The following is a 19,462-nucleotide window of genomic DNA, read 5'->3' as shown; positions in this document are numbered from 1 at the left end:
ATAAACCACACACATGGATGTGACACTTTGCAACTGTCAAAATCTCAAAACTACCTGTGAGCACAGATTAACTAGTTACTTTTGGTTACTATATTAACTACAGATTACTAAATATGTATAGACACAGACAGACATATTTTTTTCCTTAATTTTTACTAACTTTCGACCTCAGCTCGCTGTCGCGTCGGAAAAGCGTCGGAACTATAAAATATATTATTTTCTTGTAAATTTGCCCGCATCGAATCGGTCGAATCTACCAATACCCCAAATGAGCGAGGTTTCCTAACAGAATTCTAAAATATGTGTGTCTCTCATGCACTGCAATATCAGAATAAAATAAGAGAATCAGCTAAACGATATGCGTCGGCAAGCCTAACCAAATCATCTGAATTTATGTATTATAAAATAACAAAATCTGCCTTCAAATGGTCAGAACAGAAAAAAAATTTACGATTTAATGTTCCAACCTGAATGCAGTAGCTTTCAAATAAAAAAATGTATGCGTGTACTAGAGTACACACGTAAGAAGTGAAACTTCTTTATGACCTTAAAAATGTCACGAGTATGGCGTAACGCAAAAATGTCACGCGTACGGCGTAACGCAAAATGTCACGCGTACGGCGTAACGCAAAAATGTTACACTAAATTTTTGTCCAACCCCGATTTAAAAGAAGTTTCACTTCAAAAAGAATCATTATAATCGGTTCCCCCAGTCGAAAGTTTTAGGTTAACAAACAAAAAAAATGCAGTTGAACTGAGAAACTGCCCCCTTTTTTCGATTTCGTTAAAAAAATAGCACATCTATCTACTTCAATTTACGTATCATGCAATAATATCTAATATTATACCCACCCATATTTTCATTACAGCTTTGCTGTAAATTTGTCGTGAGCAGTTCATTTTGGAAGTCTATTATAATTTACAATGATCTAAGATTATAATGCATAGCACTATTGACTATTTTTATAACTGGCCATTTTCTCTCCGATACGTGGCATAGGCACGAATAACTTCCACGTTCGCCGCCATTTTGACACTCAGCGAATAGTAGTGACTTCATTGAATTGAAGAATTTTTCATTAAATAACGTTTATTAAGTGTGCAAAAATGTGAGTACAACTTTGATTTGTTCCATTTAGTGCAAATTTGTTATATTTTGATAGGTTAAATTCAAATTAACAAAATTAAAATCTCTGGGTGGTGACCGCAACAGAATACCAACAGCGATGTCGGCTAATCTTTGTTAATCAAAGCTTTATTTTACTAGAGCTATTCTATAAAAAAGTGTGTGCTGTAAATAAAAATGTGGTTTTGATAATGCATTAAATTCAAATGAGCTTTATGCGTAATAAATGTTATTATACGCCTTATTCTAGATTTGACTTGCCATGTCATTATCATTGATTATAGTAACGTTGTGTAGCTGATGAGTCAGAGTGAATGTCTTTTCTAATAACTCTAAAAATTAACTTTTCAGAATATATTTAAGTCAGCAAAATGGGGAATATGTTTGCAAATTTATTTAAGGGCCTATTTGGCAAAAAGGAAATGAGAATATTGATGGTTGGACTTGATGCAGCTGGTAAAACCACAATTCTATATAAACTCAAATTAGGAGAAATTGTTACAACTATTCCTACTATTGGTAAGTTTTTTTTTATATTAAACTATATAAAACAAATAATTAAATCTTGTGATTTAATTAATTGCATGTGGCAATTACTTTCATTTTCATTTTGATTCAAGCACATATTTTTAAACACTTGCTAGTGACTAATTTTTTTCTAAACATTAGGTAGTTTTTTGGTTAGATCCAGTAGTAGTTTTGAGTTAATATTGTTTCTTTTAGACTTTATGCAATGCAAAATATTAAATATAAATATGTAGGTCGAGAATAATGATTAATAAAGCTAGAGTGGATGGCCTCAAAACCTATAAAGTTATGTCATAGTAGACAATTTACTGACCCAAGTATTGTTTTGAAGTGTAAAGGTTGCACACTGCAGCAGACATATGTTTATATGAACTGTATGAGAAGGATGTTCATAGAAAAAATTTCTTACACATCATTTCAATTTAATAATATTGATTTTTGACAATGGCTGTCTGTATGAGGGAAGTAGGCATTTGCTTCATTGAATTTAAAGTTTCAAAGGAAAGGTAACTAAATGAAATCTTATTATCAAGTTGTGAAATTGAACCTATAACTTATTTTCTTAAATTTTATACAATTTTAACAGTTTGTTCAACTATAAATTACTGTTTTTTTGTGTCATAAGTGTGGGGAAGTTGAGTCAGACTTTATAAATACTATAAGTTTGTACATTTTTTATGTCAAAATATAATCAGATAAAATTAATCTTTAATCAAATACACAATTTGTAAGATTCTTAGATCTTATTTATTAATTAAGTTTTAGTTTATAAAGAATTATACAACTTTGTCAAGCCTTTGGAAGTAATTTAATTTAGCTTTCTAATTTTATATTAGAAATAAATTTACTCAGTCTACAACACAAACTTACATTAAGATGAGAAGGAATGTGGGTTGTTATTTTACTGTTGCCCGGATATATTTTATTAGAGCTGTTCTTTTCAGGATAATAAGGTTAAATTCCATTAATACAATTTTCTTCATGGGATTTATTTAGATTTAGACATTCAAGTGAAACTTAGAACAAATTAGAAAAAATACATTAATTTAGTTAAGTATTTACTATAACGATGTTTATACCAATTGTTTACAGGCTTTAATGTGGAGACAGTAGAATACAAAAACATCAGTTTCACTGTATGGGACGTCGGTGGTCAGGACAAAATCAGGCCACTGTGGAGGCATTACTTCCAAAACACACAGGTTAGCATTATTGTATGCAAAACATGAGCATATAAATGTGCACTTGATTGGCACTGATATGATCTTTGGGAATGTAAAATGTATTATCAGCTAGTTTCCATACATAAATTAATGTAGTAACTGGGCGACTACAATAAATTTATGTAGTATAAATTTAATCACCACTATTTCAGTTTTATGCACACATCAATAAAAAATTCTCTTTACTAACACTATCTATATTATAAAGCTGAAGAGTTTGTTTGTTTGTTTGTTTGTACGCGCTAATCTCAGGAACTACTGGTCCAATTTGAAAAATTCTTTCGGTGTTAGATAGCTCATTTATCGAGGAAGGCTATAGGCTATATACCATCACGCTACGACCAACAGGAGAGGAGCCACGGGGGTGAAACCGCGCGGAGCGGCTAGTTAATAATACGAGACACGTTTCAAGGTTGAAATAAAATTGAAAGTGTGCATTGACAATAGAACATATAAATTTTGATTATAATTTGCAGGGTCTCATCTTTGTAGTAGACAGTAATGACCGAGAACGTATCGGCGAAGCGCGCGAGGAGCTAATGCGAATGTTAAGTGAAGACGAGCTGCGGGATGCGGTGCTCTTGATCTTTGCAAACAAACAGGTAAGATACATTTTGACTTTATTTGGTATAGTATTCCAGGTTGGGAGTTGGGACATTGAAATTGTTGTTGTTTGTGTTGTATTATAAATTGTGTTCAGAATTTAGGAGACAGAAATACAAAATAAAAAACATACTAATCATTTTCAATTTTTCTTAGCATTGCATATTTATTATGTGTATATATTTTGCAATTTGACTACTATATTATATAAATGAGTCATATTTTTTAGTATTAAATTCATCAAGACTGATAATGATAACATTATTCATAAATCTATATGATACAATAACAAAAAATACATAATAATTACTTATCAAAACTATTCAAAGATATTGCAAATATTATACTTCTCTGTCAATACAAAAAATATATATGCAAAAAATATCTAGGATTATTTAAATTGTATATTAAAATGCTTTTGTAATATACAATTTTATTTTATTTTAGATTTAATTTTAATATTATGTATCTGTGTATTTTTTATTCATTTTACTTTTAAATAAATTATCACATATTTTCTTATACTTATTTCCATTTATCATTGTATTTATATATTTTTATTATGTGTGGTCTTATTAATTCTTTGCTCTTTTGTACTCTGTCCTACTTTGTATAAATGGATAATGCCAATGTTTTTATTCACTAGTGTAGTAAGCAGGAAATTATATGATAACATAAAGATTTACAAGTTCAGTGATAACTACTGTGACATACATTATTTTATGGCTTTAAATACATTGATGATAGGTATATAATCAAATCATAGTATATTAATTTATTTTTACACTTTTATGCATAATACACGATTTGTGTATTTATATTATGCTTATTATTTTTATAATGAAAATGTAAAGTAAATATACCACCCGTTTACTATGGGAATAAACTGTAAGTTTTCTAAACATCATTCAGTTGCATAATTCCCAAAAAAACTTTGCTAAGTTTCAATTAAACTGTAGTTTTATTAAATAACAATAGACATAACGAAATTGTCTAATATATTATGTGTATTTTTCATTAATTGTTATTTTTAACCCTTGTGAGAGAGACAAATAAAGGTTTTATTTATTTATTTTTTATTTATTTACATAACGAAATGTCCGTATGTGCCGTGACAGGACCTGCCGAACGCCATGAACGCGGCGGAGATCACGGACAAGCTGGGGCTGCACTCGCTGCGCAACCGCAACTGGTACATCCAGGCGACCTGCGCCACGTCCGGCGACGGGCTCTACGAGGGCCTCGACTGGCTCTCCAACCAGCTGAAGAACGCCAACCGCTAACCGCCGACGTGCGCCCGCATCACTGAGAGACTATGGTTTAAGATATGTTCACTTTATTTGCTATAAATACAACGTATTATGTGCGGAATCCATGCAACGTCGCCCCCGCCGGCCCGCTCGGTCGCCGAACAAATAGATCGTAAAGCGACCTCTCTTTTCTTTTCACCCGTAACGAACGTGTACATTAATTACGCATCGTGATGTGGATAGGTATTCAGACGACTCGTGATAGTGTGGATCGCAGCATAACATGTTTTATAAGTATACTATAATAATGTGGAATAAGTTGTCGTAATAAAGTATTTAAAGTTAATTGAAATGTATGATTTTGATTTATTAGCGTTAGCGCATAAGGTAGGTTGGAGACCCGAGCCGTGTCGCTTGGCGCTCGTCCGCAGCTCGCGATAGGCGACTCTCAGTAGCATCCGCCTTCGACCTATTCACATCGCTTTGTGACTATTTAGATTAATATTCTCCAGTTTGATTATACGGTGATGTAAAACACCAGTTTTGTGCATATTCCAATTTATTATTTGATCGACGTATTGTATGATGATAGTTTATTTTTATGGAAGTTAACTAGGTAGATTAAGCTGTTATGTAATTTACATTCGAAACCTGTTTGGCGATCTTCGTTATCGAATCGATCGTCTTCGCGGACCGCATTTATAGTTGACTTCTCATGACGAACCGATTACAATATTTAATTTAGGTGTATTATGTATTAGACGATCACAGTGTCATTCGGAGAAGTGTTTCTGTGTACAGGGAAGCAGTGCTCAGAATTCTCAATGGTACTTTGCTCTTACACAATTAATTATAACTTAGCATTTTTATAATAATTTAGAAGAGATTGTTAAAACACAATTCAAGGATATAATTATGAGGCAAGTGTGGTAAAGAGATTTCTTTTTATTTTTATGGATATCAAAGGTTTACTGAAAGCAAAATGTGACATTCCGGTTTGTCTTAACGCTGTATTATGGAATAAAATATCCTCACCAAATTTCGTTTTTCTAAATCTCCTTATTTTTTAATCGAATTCTGATTTTTTTATAACCTTCAAAAAGACCAATGATGTTTTGTAAGAGCAAGTTGTATTACAATATTTAATTCTTTATTTTCTGCAATCAACTGAATTTACATTTAAAATTTAACATGATCTTAGTACAATTAACCTTAACGCAATCATTAATAAATATACTAATTATGTAAATTGTAATATTAATATGATCCTAAATAAACATTCTGCTACAAACTACACCTTATATGCTGTCAATTAAATCCTTTGGTAAAATTCTTCAGTAGAAAGTGGGTAAATTTACTGGATGCTATTTAAGATATGGGTGATTATACAAAAATGGGGTAACTCGATGTCATCAGCCAATTTAAACAAAGTCTTATTATATTTTATTCAAATAACAATCTATTTTAAAACAATGAAGCGTCCTTTATTTGGTCACTCAATTTCACTTCTTTATTTAAAATACAAATGAATAAAAAAAATAAATTAATACCTCAAATGTCAGTACTTTGGCATGTCACAACTCCGAAAACCAACAATCAAGTGACTATCGTTTAAACATTATCATCGATTTAAGAAAACTTACAAAAACACTACAATCTTTGATGTACATAGTATTATATACTACAAATTTCATAACGCAATGTTTTCCATTTTATTTAAAAAATAAAATTAAACTTTGTCATCGTTTTCACTAGTCAGTCCGTTGTGTGTTTTTTAAATTCGAAATTCTCGCTAAATATCACCAAGTCGAGGTCAAATCCCTGTCTAAGTATTAATGTTGGTAATGAAGTTACTTGTGCACCGCATATTTTGACGGCCGTCATAACTGTACCAGCGCTAGGGTTGTGTTTGTCCTCTAAAATCTTGCTGCGCCAGTCAACATTTCAGTCCTATGGTGAGTCGTTATTTTATTGTTAATCCGATTTTTATTTTCATTTATAAATGGTTAACTATGATTTGTAAAAATATAGTTTGTTGATATTAGAAATTAGGCAAAAAAACATAATTTGTGATTATAACCTCATATTAAGTCCCTTTTCATCAATCCGCTGGCATCAGTCCTTTGTCAGATATCGTGCCAGAGGACTGACGCGACCCCATAGTACTGATGATTCTGTCGTTTTTGAGAACTTTTATCTTGATTGCTATTGGTATAAGCATTTCTATTTTATATTTCAGTTTAAAACATCATGCGCCACGCTAAAAGAACCTGAATTTGACTAGGGAAGAAACATTTAAGAAAGAGTAGCAAAGAAAAGAGCTATTGAAACAAACTACTAATAATTTTATTAAAAAAGATCTTATTTTATTTTAATTATTGATTTTGATGCTTTCAGGGCATAGCTTTTTATATTTATCAGATAAATACGTATACGTATATTACTGTGAAGTAAAATTACCTCAAAATAACATAAAAGTTAATTAATATACTTAATAACATTATAAAAATGTCAAGGGGCTCTTATGAAAACTCAGATGAGACTTTCATTCGAGACTTTGGTTTTTAATTTTACTATAATTAGTACTTTTAACATAAATATTGGTAGATTTTTAGGGCTCCGAACCTCAAAAAGAAAAAACAGAACCCTTATAGGATCACTTTGTTGTCCGTTTGTCTGTTAAGACGTTTTTTTTGGAACGCGTGGAGGTATCAATCTGAAATTTATATTGGATACTCAAGATTAAGAACCCTTGGGGCTGTAAAAAAATCAAACTTATAACGCAACGCAATCGAAAGATACCTACATCCGTTAATACTGCAAATTTCCGCAAAATTAAATATTCGCAAGGGAATAAAAAAACACACAGGATGCTTGCAGTGTATACAGTCTACTATAAACTGCTATATAGTTTACTTCTACTTGGTAAATAGCAACGTCTTTATAACACAGATAAGGAAAAATTGCTAAAAGTGTAAATTTTTAGTTACAAACATAATAAAAAATAGGTTTTTTAGGACTCCAACTCGCACTTGGCCGTTTTTTTGTTTCTATTGTTTGTGAATTACTTGAAATATCAAGTAAAACTAAGTCAAAGTAGAAAAAGTTAAGTAATAGAGTAAGAATATTCACGTAGCGTTAAATGTCAGAAGGCTGTTTTGAAACTTGAGACATTGTTTTTTCCCAGTATCACATATTATTAATTATCATTTTTAAACGTAACTAAGTGATTTTAATACTTAAAAGACATGTGCCATTATTAAAACTGAGAGATTTGTAGTAATTTTCATTCAATTTCTTTAAGAATATTACAAAATTGTGTTTTTTATCAGTACCATGTTAGCCTCGTCAGTCCCCTGGAGGCCAATTTCAGAAAATTTAAAATATCTCACAATCTACTTAAAAAACTGGCTGGCCCGATTTGGAACAATATATTCATTAGATTAGCTATCATATACACCCTAATTTGTAACAATCTGATATAAAAAATATAGTAAACAAAATATCCTCAAAAGTTACCCCATTTTTGTATAATCACCCATATATTATACAAATGTAATAATAGTTGCCCTAATAATGCCTCATTGGGATTTGGGAAGTATTAACGATTTATTTCCTGAACGCTGGGACTTATAAGTAAGTATAAAAAAGCAGATTTTGATGTGATATAAGATATTATTATGTATGATAAATTAGTGCAGTGCCTGGAGCATTCAAAACCGTATAACCTCGGATTAGAGTTATAGTGAATGAATTAATATGATCGATGTGGGATATTGTTTTTTAAACTATAAATTGCAATGTTTACCCAATTTTTTTTGTGCACTCCATTGTTTCGTTGTTTAAAAAAAATGTTATGAAAAATTAATGTTTGACCATATATTTTCACTTTAAACAGTATTTCTTTTTTTTATTCGAGTAGACATATTATAGGAATATTTTTCAAAGATACCTGTGTATAAAAATAGCAGTAGGGATCTCGAACAGATAGAAAAACGTGGAGGGGAGAGAGCCACAACTGCTATGTACAATGGAATTTCTCGGCCGCTTTAATTATAAATTAAACGTACTCTATTGAGTACATTTAAAAAAATAAGGTAATTAATTACGACTAATGAAAAGAAAAAAAATAATTTGGAAAATCCAAAAGTGCACGCCTCATAATTTTTTTTTAATAAATATTTATTAATTATTATTTTTGTTTATTTAATAACAATTAAACCACATCGAATCAGACCCTGAAAAATGAAAGGGTTCTATTCCTGAGCATACTCAAGCGTAAGAGAAAAAAAAAGACTCGATTAGTAAAGTATTTCGGTCGCTATCGTGTTAACAAGAAAAAGGATCCGCACATACAGACACACGGACGTCCAAGACAGAACTTTTTTAAACTGTTTTTTAACTAGTTTAAATAACAAAAATGACATCAAAAATATCATGAACGTTAAAAATAGTGTTTTTTCTTAATATGTGTGTGTATGTATTATCTTACAAGTGCAATGTATGATACATAAAGACATTTTAAGTTTGAAAAATCAGATGTTTTGCGCGAAGTGACAGTAGTACCCACCTCAACGCTTCGCTTATGAGGCGTGCAATATTAGTACCAAATCTGTTTATTTAAATATATTACAATTACCTACATTGTTGCCTACATCAAATATGTAGTTGAAATGATAATAATATCATCGTGAAAGCGTTCTATTAGTCGTTTTTAATAGTTTTTTCTACCGGGATATGCTCTGTAGTGATGACGTTTTTCAACTTTTGCATGGTAAATCATTTTCTTCTATGTACTACTGTAGGTACTTGTATATTTGCTCCATTGCTGCATCTACTTAGATTAATTTTCTTTTCAACATTACTGAGGTGAATTGAATTTTTCAGCAAATTATAATAATCCGAATGATGTTTTGCTGCAAGTGTCTCTAAGTCGGTTATACCAGAAATCCTTTTCTGGATATCTCGATAATAATCGGTTTTCTGGACGGCTATAAAATTCGTGATGGATTCATTCAAAGTTGAAGTGTTGATGTATGAAATCTGACTACACCGGCATTTTTTTGTATGGAGATACTACAAAGTACAAAGACCTCCTACTCGAGAGAATGCCGCAATTTGGACGAATTAACCCGGAAATTGAGAGTAGCAGAAGAAACCATTTAATATAATAAAAGGGTATTCAGACGTTTAAAAGACAACTTTTTCCGGTGATGTTGCACTTGCAGTGAGCAACAGGGGGGGTCATTTTGAAAATTTATTGTAATTAAACACCTTGTAATTGGTTTTTATTTTGTTTGCATTAAAATTTTGCACTTACCACTTTTAGATTTCAATTTTTCGATTGAAGCCTTATGAATAATAAAATGAAATTTTCAGGGTAGCTACCTCATAGATAGAGTAAGTTTTTAAAAAGCCAAACGGATATTTTTTATGTGATTTTATTTTTTACGGGCCCTTGAAGTTATGAACATACTGGGTAATTTTATCTTTCTTGGCATTAAATTCTTTTTTTTTATTCCATTCGAAGATCTAACGATAGTAAATGTTACTATACTGAATTGGCCTATCTTTCAGCTTAGCACACAAAAAAAAAAAATCAAGCATTTACCGCCATAATTCACGTCACCATAAATCAAAATCTCTACGTACTCGGCGATAGGTGAAAATTTGAAAAAAACGTCATAACTCCGAAAATACGAAAAATCGCATAATATACATGGGGGTGATTCGGATAGCCCTTTATGTCTTCTACCTCCCAGCTTCAGTATATCACTACTTCTTGGGACACCCTCTATGGTCAAACATGAATTTTTCACAATAATTTGTTTAAACAATGAAACAATGGAGTGCACAAAAAAAAATTGGGTAAACCTTGCAATTTATAGTTTAAAAAACAATATCCCACATCGATCATATTAATTCATTCACTATAACTCTAATCCGAGGTGAAAACCCCCAGGGACTCCACTAAATAGACATAGTACAAAGATTGTGTACAACATAGTTCCCAAAAACAACGGAGGTTCTGATATCACAGATTTAATATAATAAATCTGTATACAGTTTAATATAATCCATACTTACTTAATATTATAAATGCGAAAGTAACTCTGTCTGTCTGTCTGTTACTCAATCACGCCTAAACTACTAAACCAATTTGCAGGAAATTTGTTATGGGGATATTTTGATACCCGAGAAAGGACATAGGCTACTTTTTATTGCGAAATATATATACAACGGACGAAACCGGGGCGGACCGCTAGTAACATAACTATAAAAAATTTGGAAAGTGCCTACACGAAATGAAACTTCTGAATAATTATTGTAGTCCTTTCAGTGTAATAGTGTTTTGTGTGTGAATTTTTAGGACAGAAAAGTTCTTGGGAGAAAAGGAATATATTCTAAGTAGGTATAGCAATGATCTACTACTACTCTAGGAAGCTACTATTGTAAATTGTAATCTAGTTTATTAAAGTTAAATGCCATGTTACTTTACAGTTCTGATTGTAAGAATAAAGGACTATATTATTATTCTTAGATTGGCCATTTTTATAGTGAACTAGCTGTGCTCTTGACTTCGTTCGCGCTACTACTGGGTAGTGACTAGCTATGGCTATATGATTTAAAAGTTTTATCAAAATCAGTCCAGTAGTTTTTGTGTAAAATCCGGACTACATACAATTTGACAATTTTTGGAATGTGATACTTGTAGGGCTTTTTTTAAAGATTTTATTTAATATACAGTTTTATTTATTATATGTACGTATAAGAGATAGGATTTTGTCCTTAAAAACGTAGCATTGTGAGCATCGTGATTTGGCAGACCACAACCAGCAGGCACCACTCACCAGGCAGTCCAAAAGAACGATTATTATGTGTAAGTATAATATAATGAAGTGTTGTGTTATAAACTATAATACACGTAAATAAATAAAGGAATATCTTAGGCATTCGCTCATATCCTTATACTGGTTAATTAAAATCATTAAAATAATTTGCATTATAATCAGACAGTATCTTCTGTAAAATCAATATTGCGAAATACTACCTACTTCAACTGGTAAAGTAAGTACTTGATGTAATGTTTTCTTTTTTGTAAATTAAATATCGAAATTTCGTAATCTATACTTATATTATAAAGCTGAAGAGTTTGTTTGTTTGAACGCGCTAATCTCAGGAACTACTGGTCCAATTTGAAAAATTATTTCGGTGTTAGATAGCCCATTTATCGAGGAAGGCTATAGGTTATGTATCATCACGCTAAGACCAACAGGAGCGGAACCATGCGGGTGAAACCGCAGGGCGCAGCTAGTGTTAGATATATTCACACTTGTGGATTCTTGCCTCAGATTCAGTATTCATAGTTTAAGCGACCTTAGGAAATAATCTGAATTCCGTCAACTCGTCAAGACACTCAATACTGAAGAATTGTTTTTAAGCTTTATAAATATCTAAATGCTACTTTATTATGCTTTGAAAGATGACTTTCACACTAGAATAATTTATTATTCGTACAAAAATGAATTATACTGGGGCATAATACATAATACAATACATATTTTAATAAAATGACCTCGATCATAAAACAAAATGAAGGGATAATAATCAGGTAAAATTTTGGTTTTATCAAACCTATCGGTGGCACATAATAATTTTCAATCAAAGTTCTGAAATAAGTCTAGTTGAATGTACAAATGTATTTCACGAAGACGAAGACGGTGCGGAAGTGTGGTGCGGATCTCTAGGACCTACCTACCTACCTACTTATATCATTTAACTTAAATCATACTAGCTTACCGCCCGCGGTTTTGCCCGCTTTTTCTAAAACCTAATAAATTATATATTAAAACCTTCCTCTTGAATCACTCTATCTATTAAAAAAAACGGGACAGAGAAAGCGACTTTGTTTTATACTATGTAGTGATACTACTGCTATGCACAACAAATTACATATCACGCATCAATATGAAATTTATTTTTCGCTGATATAAAATATCGTAGACCGTAGACTAATATAGTATTAGGCATTAATTTTGTGCCAGGCGGAAATTTCGTCAATAATAATAATTATTATTATTTTCCCGGCTTGTTTAAGAAATGGTTTAGAATTTAGATAGAAAGAAAGAAAATACATTTTTTGCACCGTTAACATATAAATACAGTTGTATAACATGTACATAACAAGAAAATAATTAAAATTATCTTTACTACAACATGGAAATTGGATATATCCGTACTCAGTGAATTGAGAATCTAAGAACATTTTCCAAACTAAGATTCTCCACTGATTGCAGATCGTTTACAAATTTTTTAAATTTGATTTTTGAGATCTATCATAAAGCATTGACATTGTCTGCTGCTGCTCCGGGAGGTGCACAGTGGTTAATTCTGAAAAAAAAAATGTTCTTCTGTGTTAATTTGTGTACCTATCTATTATCACTACAATATAGTATATCTACCTAAAACAAAGTCGCTTTCTCTATCCCTTTTATCCCCGTGTATGCTTAAATCTTTAAAACTATGCAACAGATATTGATGCGTTTTTTTAATAAAGAGTGTTTCTCGAGGATGGTTTTAGTATATAATTTACTAGCTGCGCTCCGCAGTTTCACCCGCGTGGCTCCTCTTCTGTTGGTCGTAGCGTGATGATATTAATGATAGGTATTATATTATAGCCTATAGCAGCCTTTCTCGATGAATGGGCTATCTAATACCGAGAGAATTTTTCAAATCGAACCAGCCCCCCTATGCAAGTGGCTTTCTGTTAGCGTAGCGTTCAATAGAATAGACTACGAATGTATGAGATTGACGTAAGCTGTAGATAAACGTATCTACTTGCATAGGGGGGCAGTAGTTCCTGAGATTAGCGCGTTCAAACAAACAAACAAACCCTTCAGCTTTATAACATTAGTCTAGATTAAGTTTTAGAAAAAAGCGGGCGCAGCCGCAGCTGCAGGCGGAAAACTAGTAATCGAATAAAGTAAAAAAAGCGAGGCGAGGAAGTGCGACTGTGCGAGGCTGTGTAAAATTGAAAAACATTTTTCAGTGTGTTAGCAAACACTGAAGAGATGCCTTATTCGTATGCTAGAAAAAGTATCAGTCTACAATTTTAGCTTGAATAAATAAAATAACTGCAATGAATACCGGATAAATATTTATAAATAATTAATCAACGGTATTATAGGTGGTATTAGTCTACAATCTATCTAAGTAAATGTGTCTATTAAAATTTCGATACACCTACCTACCTCTAGCTATTAATATTTTTCTATGGTCTTGTTTATTTCAAAACTAACTGTAGTGGCAGACGTTGTTGGGGATAAGTATCTTTTTCCGAAACTTATGTTTTAAAAAATACATATGTTATTTTCTACTCCAAAACAGGAGTAACACGAATAAAATAATATAACGCGGTCGTTCGTATCGGAATAAACGTGAAATTTAAGGTGGTGTTGCATTTCAATTTACAAAAGCTTTGTAAAATAAAAAATAAATTAGTAGAACAAACAGAATCGTTTTTAGTAGGTAACTTAGTAATCTGTGTGTTAACATAATGAATGATAATGAAAAAAAAAAAATTAGAGCCTTGATTATCTAAATATAAACATTATATAGAATGTATTATAAATATATTTGTGCTATTACAAAGCTTAAGTGTTTGCTTGGTTGAACGCGTTAGCCTCAGAACTACGGGCTCGATATAAAAAAATATTTTGAAGGCTGCAATATCACAGTTTTAGCTTCCTTAGATTAATGTGGGTGAAACCAAGTGATTTAAAGGTTTCAATTCAATATTAAAACGAATACCTAAAATACTCCTCCTTGGTGTAGTGGTTTACGCGCAAGCCTAGAACCGAAGGGTCTTCGTACGATTCCCGGCTGATCACCTATCCGTCCGTAAAGAAAATCGATCAGAGAAATTTGTATACCTAATGCATCTGCCCCATACCCCACATGGACCTCATAACTCAAGTACTGTGTAGATTTCTGCTCATTGTTTTATTCATCATTCTACAGTCTATAATCTACATAATATATTATGATCTATAGATTTACTGTTTGCTTAATCTGTGACACTACTAATAATAATGTTTTACTAACTAAAATACATATACCTATCTACCTTCCTATACCATTTTGTATGTAGGTATGTTGATTCCGCTTCCTCGAATCGCTAGTCTTGAAAAATAATTGTATTAATATATTGTTAGTTAATAAAAAAAATATATTGATGCCCTTAATAAATGAGACAATATTTTTATTTAGTTTACCTATACATGTTTATTAAAGGATGCGATCGGATTATATGCATGTGGACAAAAAGGTATAATGGCTTTTCAAAAGATCTTAGCATCGATAACACAAATTGAGTACGGATGAACGCAATTATCTACTTGAATGTATTTCTTGTGTGATTTTGAAATCGTATATATTTTGTTAATAAAATAATCTATACTTTTAAGCTCTTATCTAAAAGTAATATCTACAAATTAAGCTCTAATCTTAAAGTAATATCTGTAGTTTCTAAGAAAATCTCTATATCAAATTGTGTTTTTATTTTGAGGATTTTAAATTATAGCTATATTCATTAAATAGAAGATCGACTGATCTAAAACATCTAAATAATTGAATTCGATAATACGTATTAAATACATAAACAAGTATTATTACGCCATTTTGTTACACACCTCCGACATTGCTTTGTTTATCAAAATTATGCAGGAAATCAAAGTGAAATCCTTATTTGGTCAATAGTAGGATGGTTCATTAGATTTTCCAAAATTTTAGTAAATGCGAATAGATATAAAGATTTTGATCTACTCTAACATCATTCATTGTGTTCTATTTAATTTTTATACTGCTCTATTTCAATTTACATCACACACGCTCGATAAATCAATCATCGCATAGTTTCAATTTTGTCGAACAATAAACGCGCACTGTACGGTGTACCTAAAGCGATAAATTCGTGTAAAATATGCGGTAGGTATCCTACACGTAGAGATAATATATCAACCATCAGAATATCGACTGCCAACAATTTCCAAGAGCATACATCATCTCCGAGTATGTACAAAATTAAATTAGTGGATCGAAACAACAGAGGTATAATTTCTGTGAGATTAATAAGCATTGAGGCAGGATAGCGCCATCGTGTCGCGAGCAAGTGCCAGGGTAATATTTCTTAAGCTGGGAACACTATATCATTTGGAGATAGGGTTGTTGAAATTAATTTTAGAAGACTAGAAGCGAAACAAAAAGGGCCGAAGATGGATAACTGCAAGTTCGCAGGCATGATGTATAGAGATTGTTTTGGTGTGGTCGTTTATAAAGTATTGCTCCAATGATAGCTCTATTTGATGCTGTACCTGATAATGAAATAATCAAAATGTCTAAGTGATTTACGTTCAACCATTACTATATAGATTGAAATAAAAAATAATTTATATTCACCGTTTAAATAAATTGATTAAACCATGATTCTAAAGACTCTACAATTTGTTATGACAATGTTTTCTACAAATTATTTTTAACATTTAAGATAAAATATTAAATTCTTTATACTCTTATATAAATTTCTGTTAAGTCCGTCCGAGGAATTACGTCTGTAACAATGCTAAAAAACAAAAAAAAAACATGATAGAGTTATGTTGGCGAATTTTTAGTACGCGCTGGAGAACTGATGTCAAATCATAAAATTATACTTTTTAGGGAATTTGGAATGTTAAATTTTGTAAATTACATTTAACAGGAGGCACTCTAATTCCATACGTATATCAATGTTTCACTGAACTGCAACTTGTACGGTGTACCTATTTCGTTGAATATTCATAATGTTATCTAGGTTATTGTTTATAGATACTTAATTATTTTGTCTTTTTATGAACTTTGAAAATATAGAGCAGAGAAGGATATATTTGCGCTTTTGAAAATAAAAATAGTACGTTGAACAAAAAATTGGGCCATAAATTTATTCATTTAAAAACATTTAATGATATTGTAAGTTAAATTAAGTATCTGTGTTACGTAGCATAAACTCAAATACATTTAGGCACAGTGCTTTGGACTTTCGTGCTTATCAGATCTACGTACCTAACATTGAAAATTTGTAAATTAATATCTAACTTAATTTAATAACTAACTAGGCATGCACTTTTATGTTGTCTTAGAATAATATAAATTATAGTAGAAACCCATATGATCTCATAAAAATGAATCGTTATGTTTTTATTTATAATTTCACATAATTGTAACAGATTGCACGATATTGAAAAATAATAAACATGTGTATAAGCTAGCCACTAGAGCAGATAGAGGTAATATGTAAATTGCAATAGTGCATGTGTAATCGACAATGGCGGAGGTGCAACTGGCGTGATTACGGCGGGGGCGGGCGGATGGGGCTATGCAGTTTTCCCCGCCCGCACCGTGGGCCGCGTTTTCCGAGAGGGGCCGGCCCCCGCGCCGGGAAAATGCTCTCTACTCGCCTCAGTCTGGCTCGGTCGTCGCATTACTACGACGCGTGCGAGCGCGCTTCACCCGTCACTCGCGCCTCTACCGTACGACTCGCTTCTCGCGGCGAAAATAGTGAGCTCGGACCGGGTCCTGCTGCCCCGGTGCGAGGACCAGTGGTAGGTGCCGGCATGGTGCCCGCTCTGGCGCTGCTGCTGCTCGCGCTGGCCCCGCTCGGGCCGGCCGCGGCGAGGCGACACGCTCCCGACCTGCGGGAAGATGAGCCCGCACGTCGCACTACTAGACCCGCTGGTAAGCTCTACGTAAACTCTTTACATTCCAAAGCGATATAAACATACGATTTTCTAACCTAAAGCGACCGCAGTCGCTTTAACTACATAATCAATCAAATCGCATGCGATGCAAATATAGAAATTCTCGAAGTATACATACATAGATCGTAGAGTCGCTGGCTGCGTCCGAGAGACCGAGCTATAATATACGTATCGTTATCATAATATCGATATCGTGTCGGTGCGATAGGATAATAAAAACAATGCCACGTGAGAGCCATGATCGGCTCTACTCCCTGAAACAAACTCACTGAAATGTCAAGTGATCTATTTTAGTTCCAAATACCGTTATGATACAATCTTTATCGGGCAAAGACATTTCAGCAGATATGTCACTCAAAGCTAGAATAAACATAATATCAATATCAGAATTTCTGAACTTGGAATTTGTTTTCCATTTGATAAAATACTGCTTATTTGTAGAATTAATATCTAAGGGTCATTTCATTTGTAAGTAATAAATGAGAGCTCGTCACGAATAAGCTAATTTTATTTTTATTATAAAAATGCTTTAGAAAAACAAAACATGTTAAAAGTTTGCATTTAAACAGTATCTTCAAAAAAAGTAAATTAATAAAAACAACGCAGTCATACTAAAATAATGCCTATGTCAACAAGAAAATGAAAACTATTGCGATTTTGTCAATACAAACGCTAGAAGCAAAACTTTTCCTGTAGACACTTATTATTCTATTTTATCAGAAACACAAAAGTATTAATAAGTAACAATTTTTTATTGCGCATCTGAGAAACTTTTTAAACTTATTATATTTAAATACGATTGCCAAGATAAATACGTGCGACGCTCTCTTCAAAGAACTTTTCATTAAACATTTTATTTACTTATTCTGATGTCTGTTGAGAGAAAATTTTCCTCAACAATTAAAATAATAACTACAATAATTGTTATCCATCAAATGATATCTTTGTTAAAAGGTAAATAATAATGTGTCTAACGAATTTAGTACACATTTTGTTAATATTTTTGCTAAAGCGCATTGATATTTGATAATCCATATAGAACTATGTATAGGTATTGTTCGTATAAACTAAGAAGGAAATTATAATAAGGACTTTTCAAAAAGCAAAACTGTTTTGTACATTATATCTATACGCAGGAATAGTAAATTTTGTTTCGTAATATCAGAGTTAGTTTGATAGTGGGATATCATACGATTTTGCAATCTTATCGTGTGAATATTGTGTGATTACTGATTACGACAAAAACTTAAATGTATTGCAAAAGATTTTCGTACTTTCAGTGCCTTTAACTTTTAAATCTTGATAGTCAATATCTTATCACCATTGTATAACATGATACAATCTGAGATTTAAGTCATTGCCACAATTGTATTATGTGCGTAAAAATTTACTTTTTCTGGTTTATACGCACTATTGAGGATGTATTTTTTTAATTAATTTATTTATGTTTATCCTTTCGTTCATTTGGAATAATAAGAGTAGTTTTATTATTTTTGTTGTAAGCGGTGTACATCGTTCTTGAAAATATTAAAATTAAAAAGTATTTACCTGTATGTACTATGTTCAAGATGTAATCGGAGAAAAAAAATATTTTACAATGCTGTTTATTGTTTAATGTACTTATTGATTATTTTGCGAATATGACGAGAATTTTTAAAAAAATATTTCGTCTTATCTGATTGAATGTATGTTTTTAACAACGCCGGTAGAGGTTTAAGGTGTGTACAACGTAAATAAAGCGTTACTTTTTATTCTTTAAAATAATTGTAAGATACATATTATATATTATTAAATTCAGACTAAGTTGTGCAATTATTTTTGAACTCAATGGTAAACAACACTTAATTATTTACATTCGATCCTAACAGTAATTTATATAATTAAAATAATTGTTCAGCACTTTTGGATTTTATTAATAATTTCTTAATTTTAAAATGCAAC

At 31.8% G+C, this 19,462-nt stretch overlaps 2 protein-coding genes across 2 annotated transcripts in view; both read left to right on the top strand.

Moving 5' to 3' along the window:
- Positions 1 to 959: 959 nt before the first annotated feature.
- Arf1 (ADP-ribosylation factor 1) lies at positions 960 to 5,769 on the top strand. The gene is made up of 5 exons (XM_089702363.1): positions 960 to 1,109; positions 1,478 to 1,645; positions 2,747 to 2,856; positions 3,354 to 3,479; positions 4,599 to 5,769. The coding sequence occupies exons 2-5, from the start codon at positions 1,498 to 1,500 to the stop codon at positions 4,761 to 4,763; spliced, it is 549 nt and encodes a 182-aa protein (XP_089558489.1). The 5' UTR covers positions 960 to 1,109; positions 1,478 to 1,497; the 3' UTR covers positions 4,764 to 5,769.
- An 11,446-nt stretch (positions 5,770 to 17,215) lies between these two features.
- Positions 17,216 to 19,462, top strand: part of sog (chordin short gastrulation) — a 70,482-nt gene continuing 68,235 nt past the window's right edge. Inside the window, exon 1 of the mRNA XM_089702379.1 lies at positions 17,216 to 17,498. Within this exon, the coding sequence (XP_089558505.1) occupies positions 17,378 to 17,498 (121 nt within the window). The 5' untranslated portion in view covers positions 17,216 to 17,377. The remainder of the gene's footprint in view (positions 17,499 to 19,462) is intronic.

The sequence above is a fragment of the Colias philodice genome, chromosome 13 (assembly GCF_061535455.1).
Source record: "Colias philodice isolate Cphi_HAF_F1 chromosome 13, ilColPhil1 Martin Lab GWU primary, whole genome shotgun sequence".
Classification (NCBI taxonomy): domain Eukaryota; kingdom Metazoa; phylum Arthropoda; class Insecta; order Lepidoptera; family Pieridae; genus Colias; species Colias philodice.
Note: the sequence above shows the minus strand (reverse complement) of the source record. Positions and strands in the feature narration are given on the sequence as shown.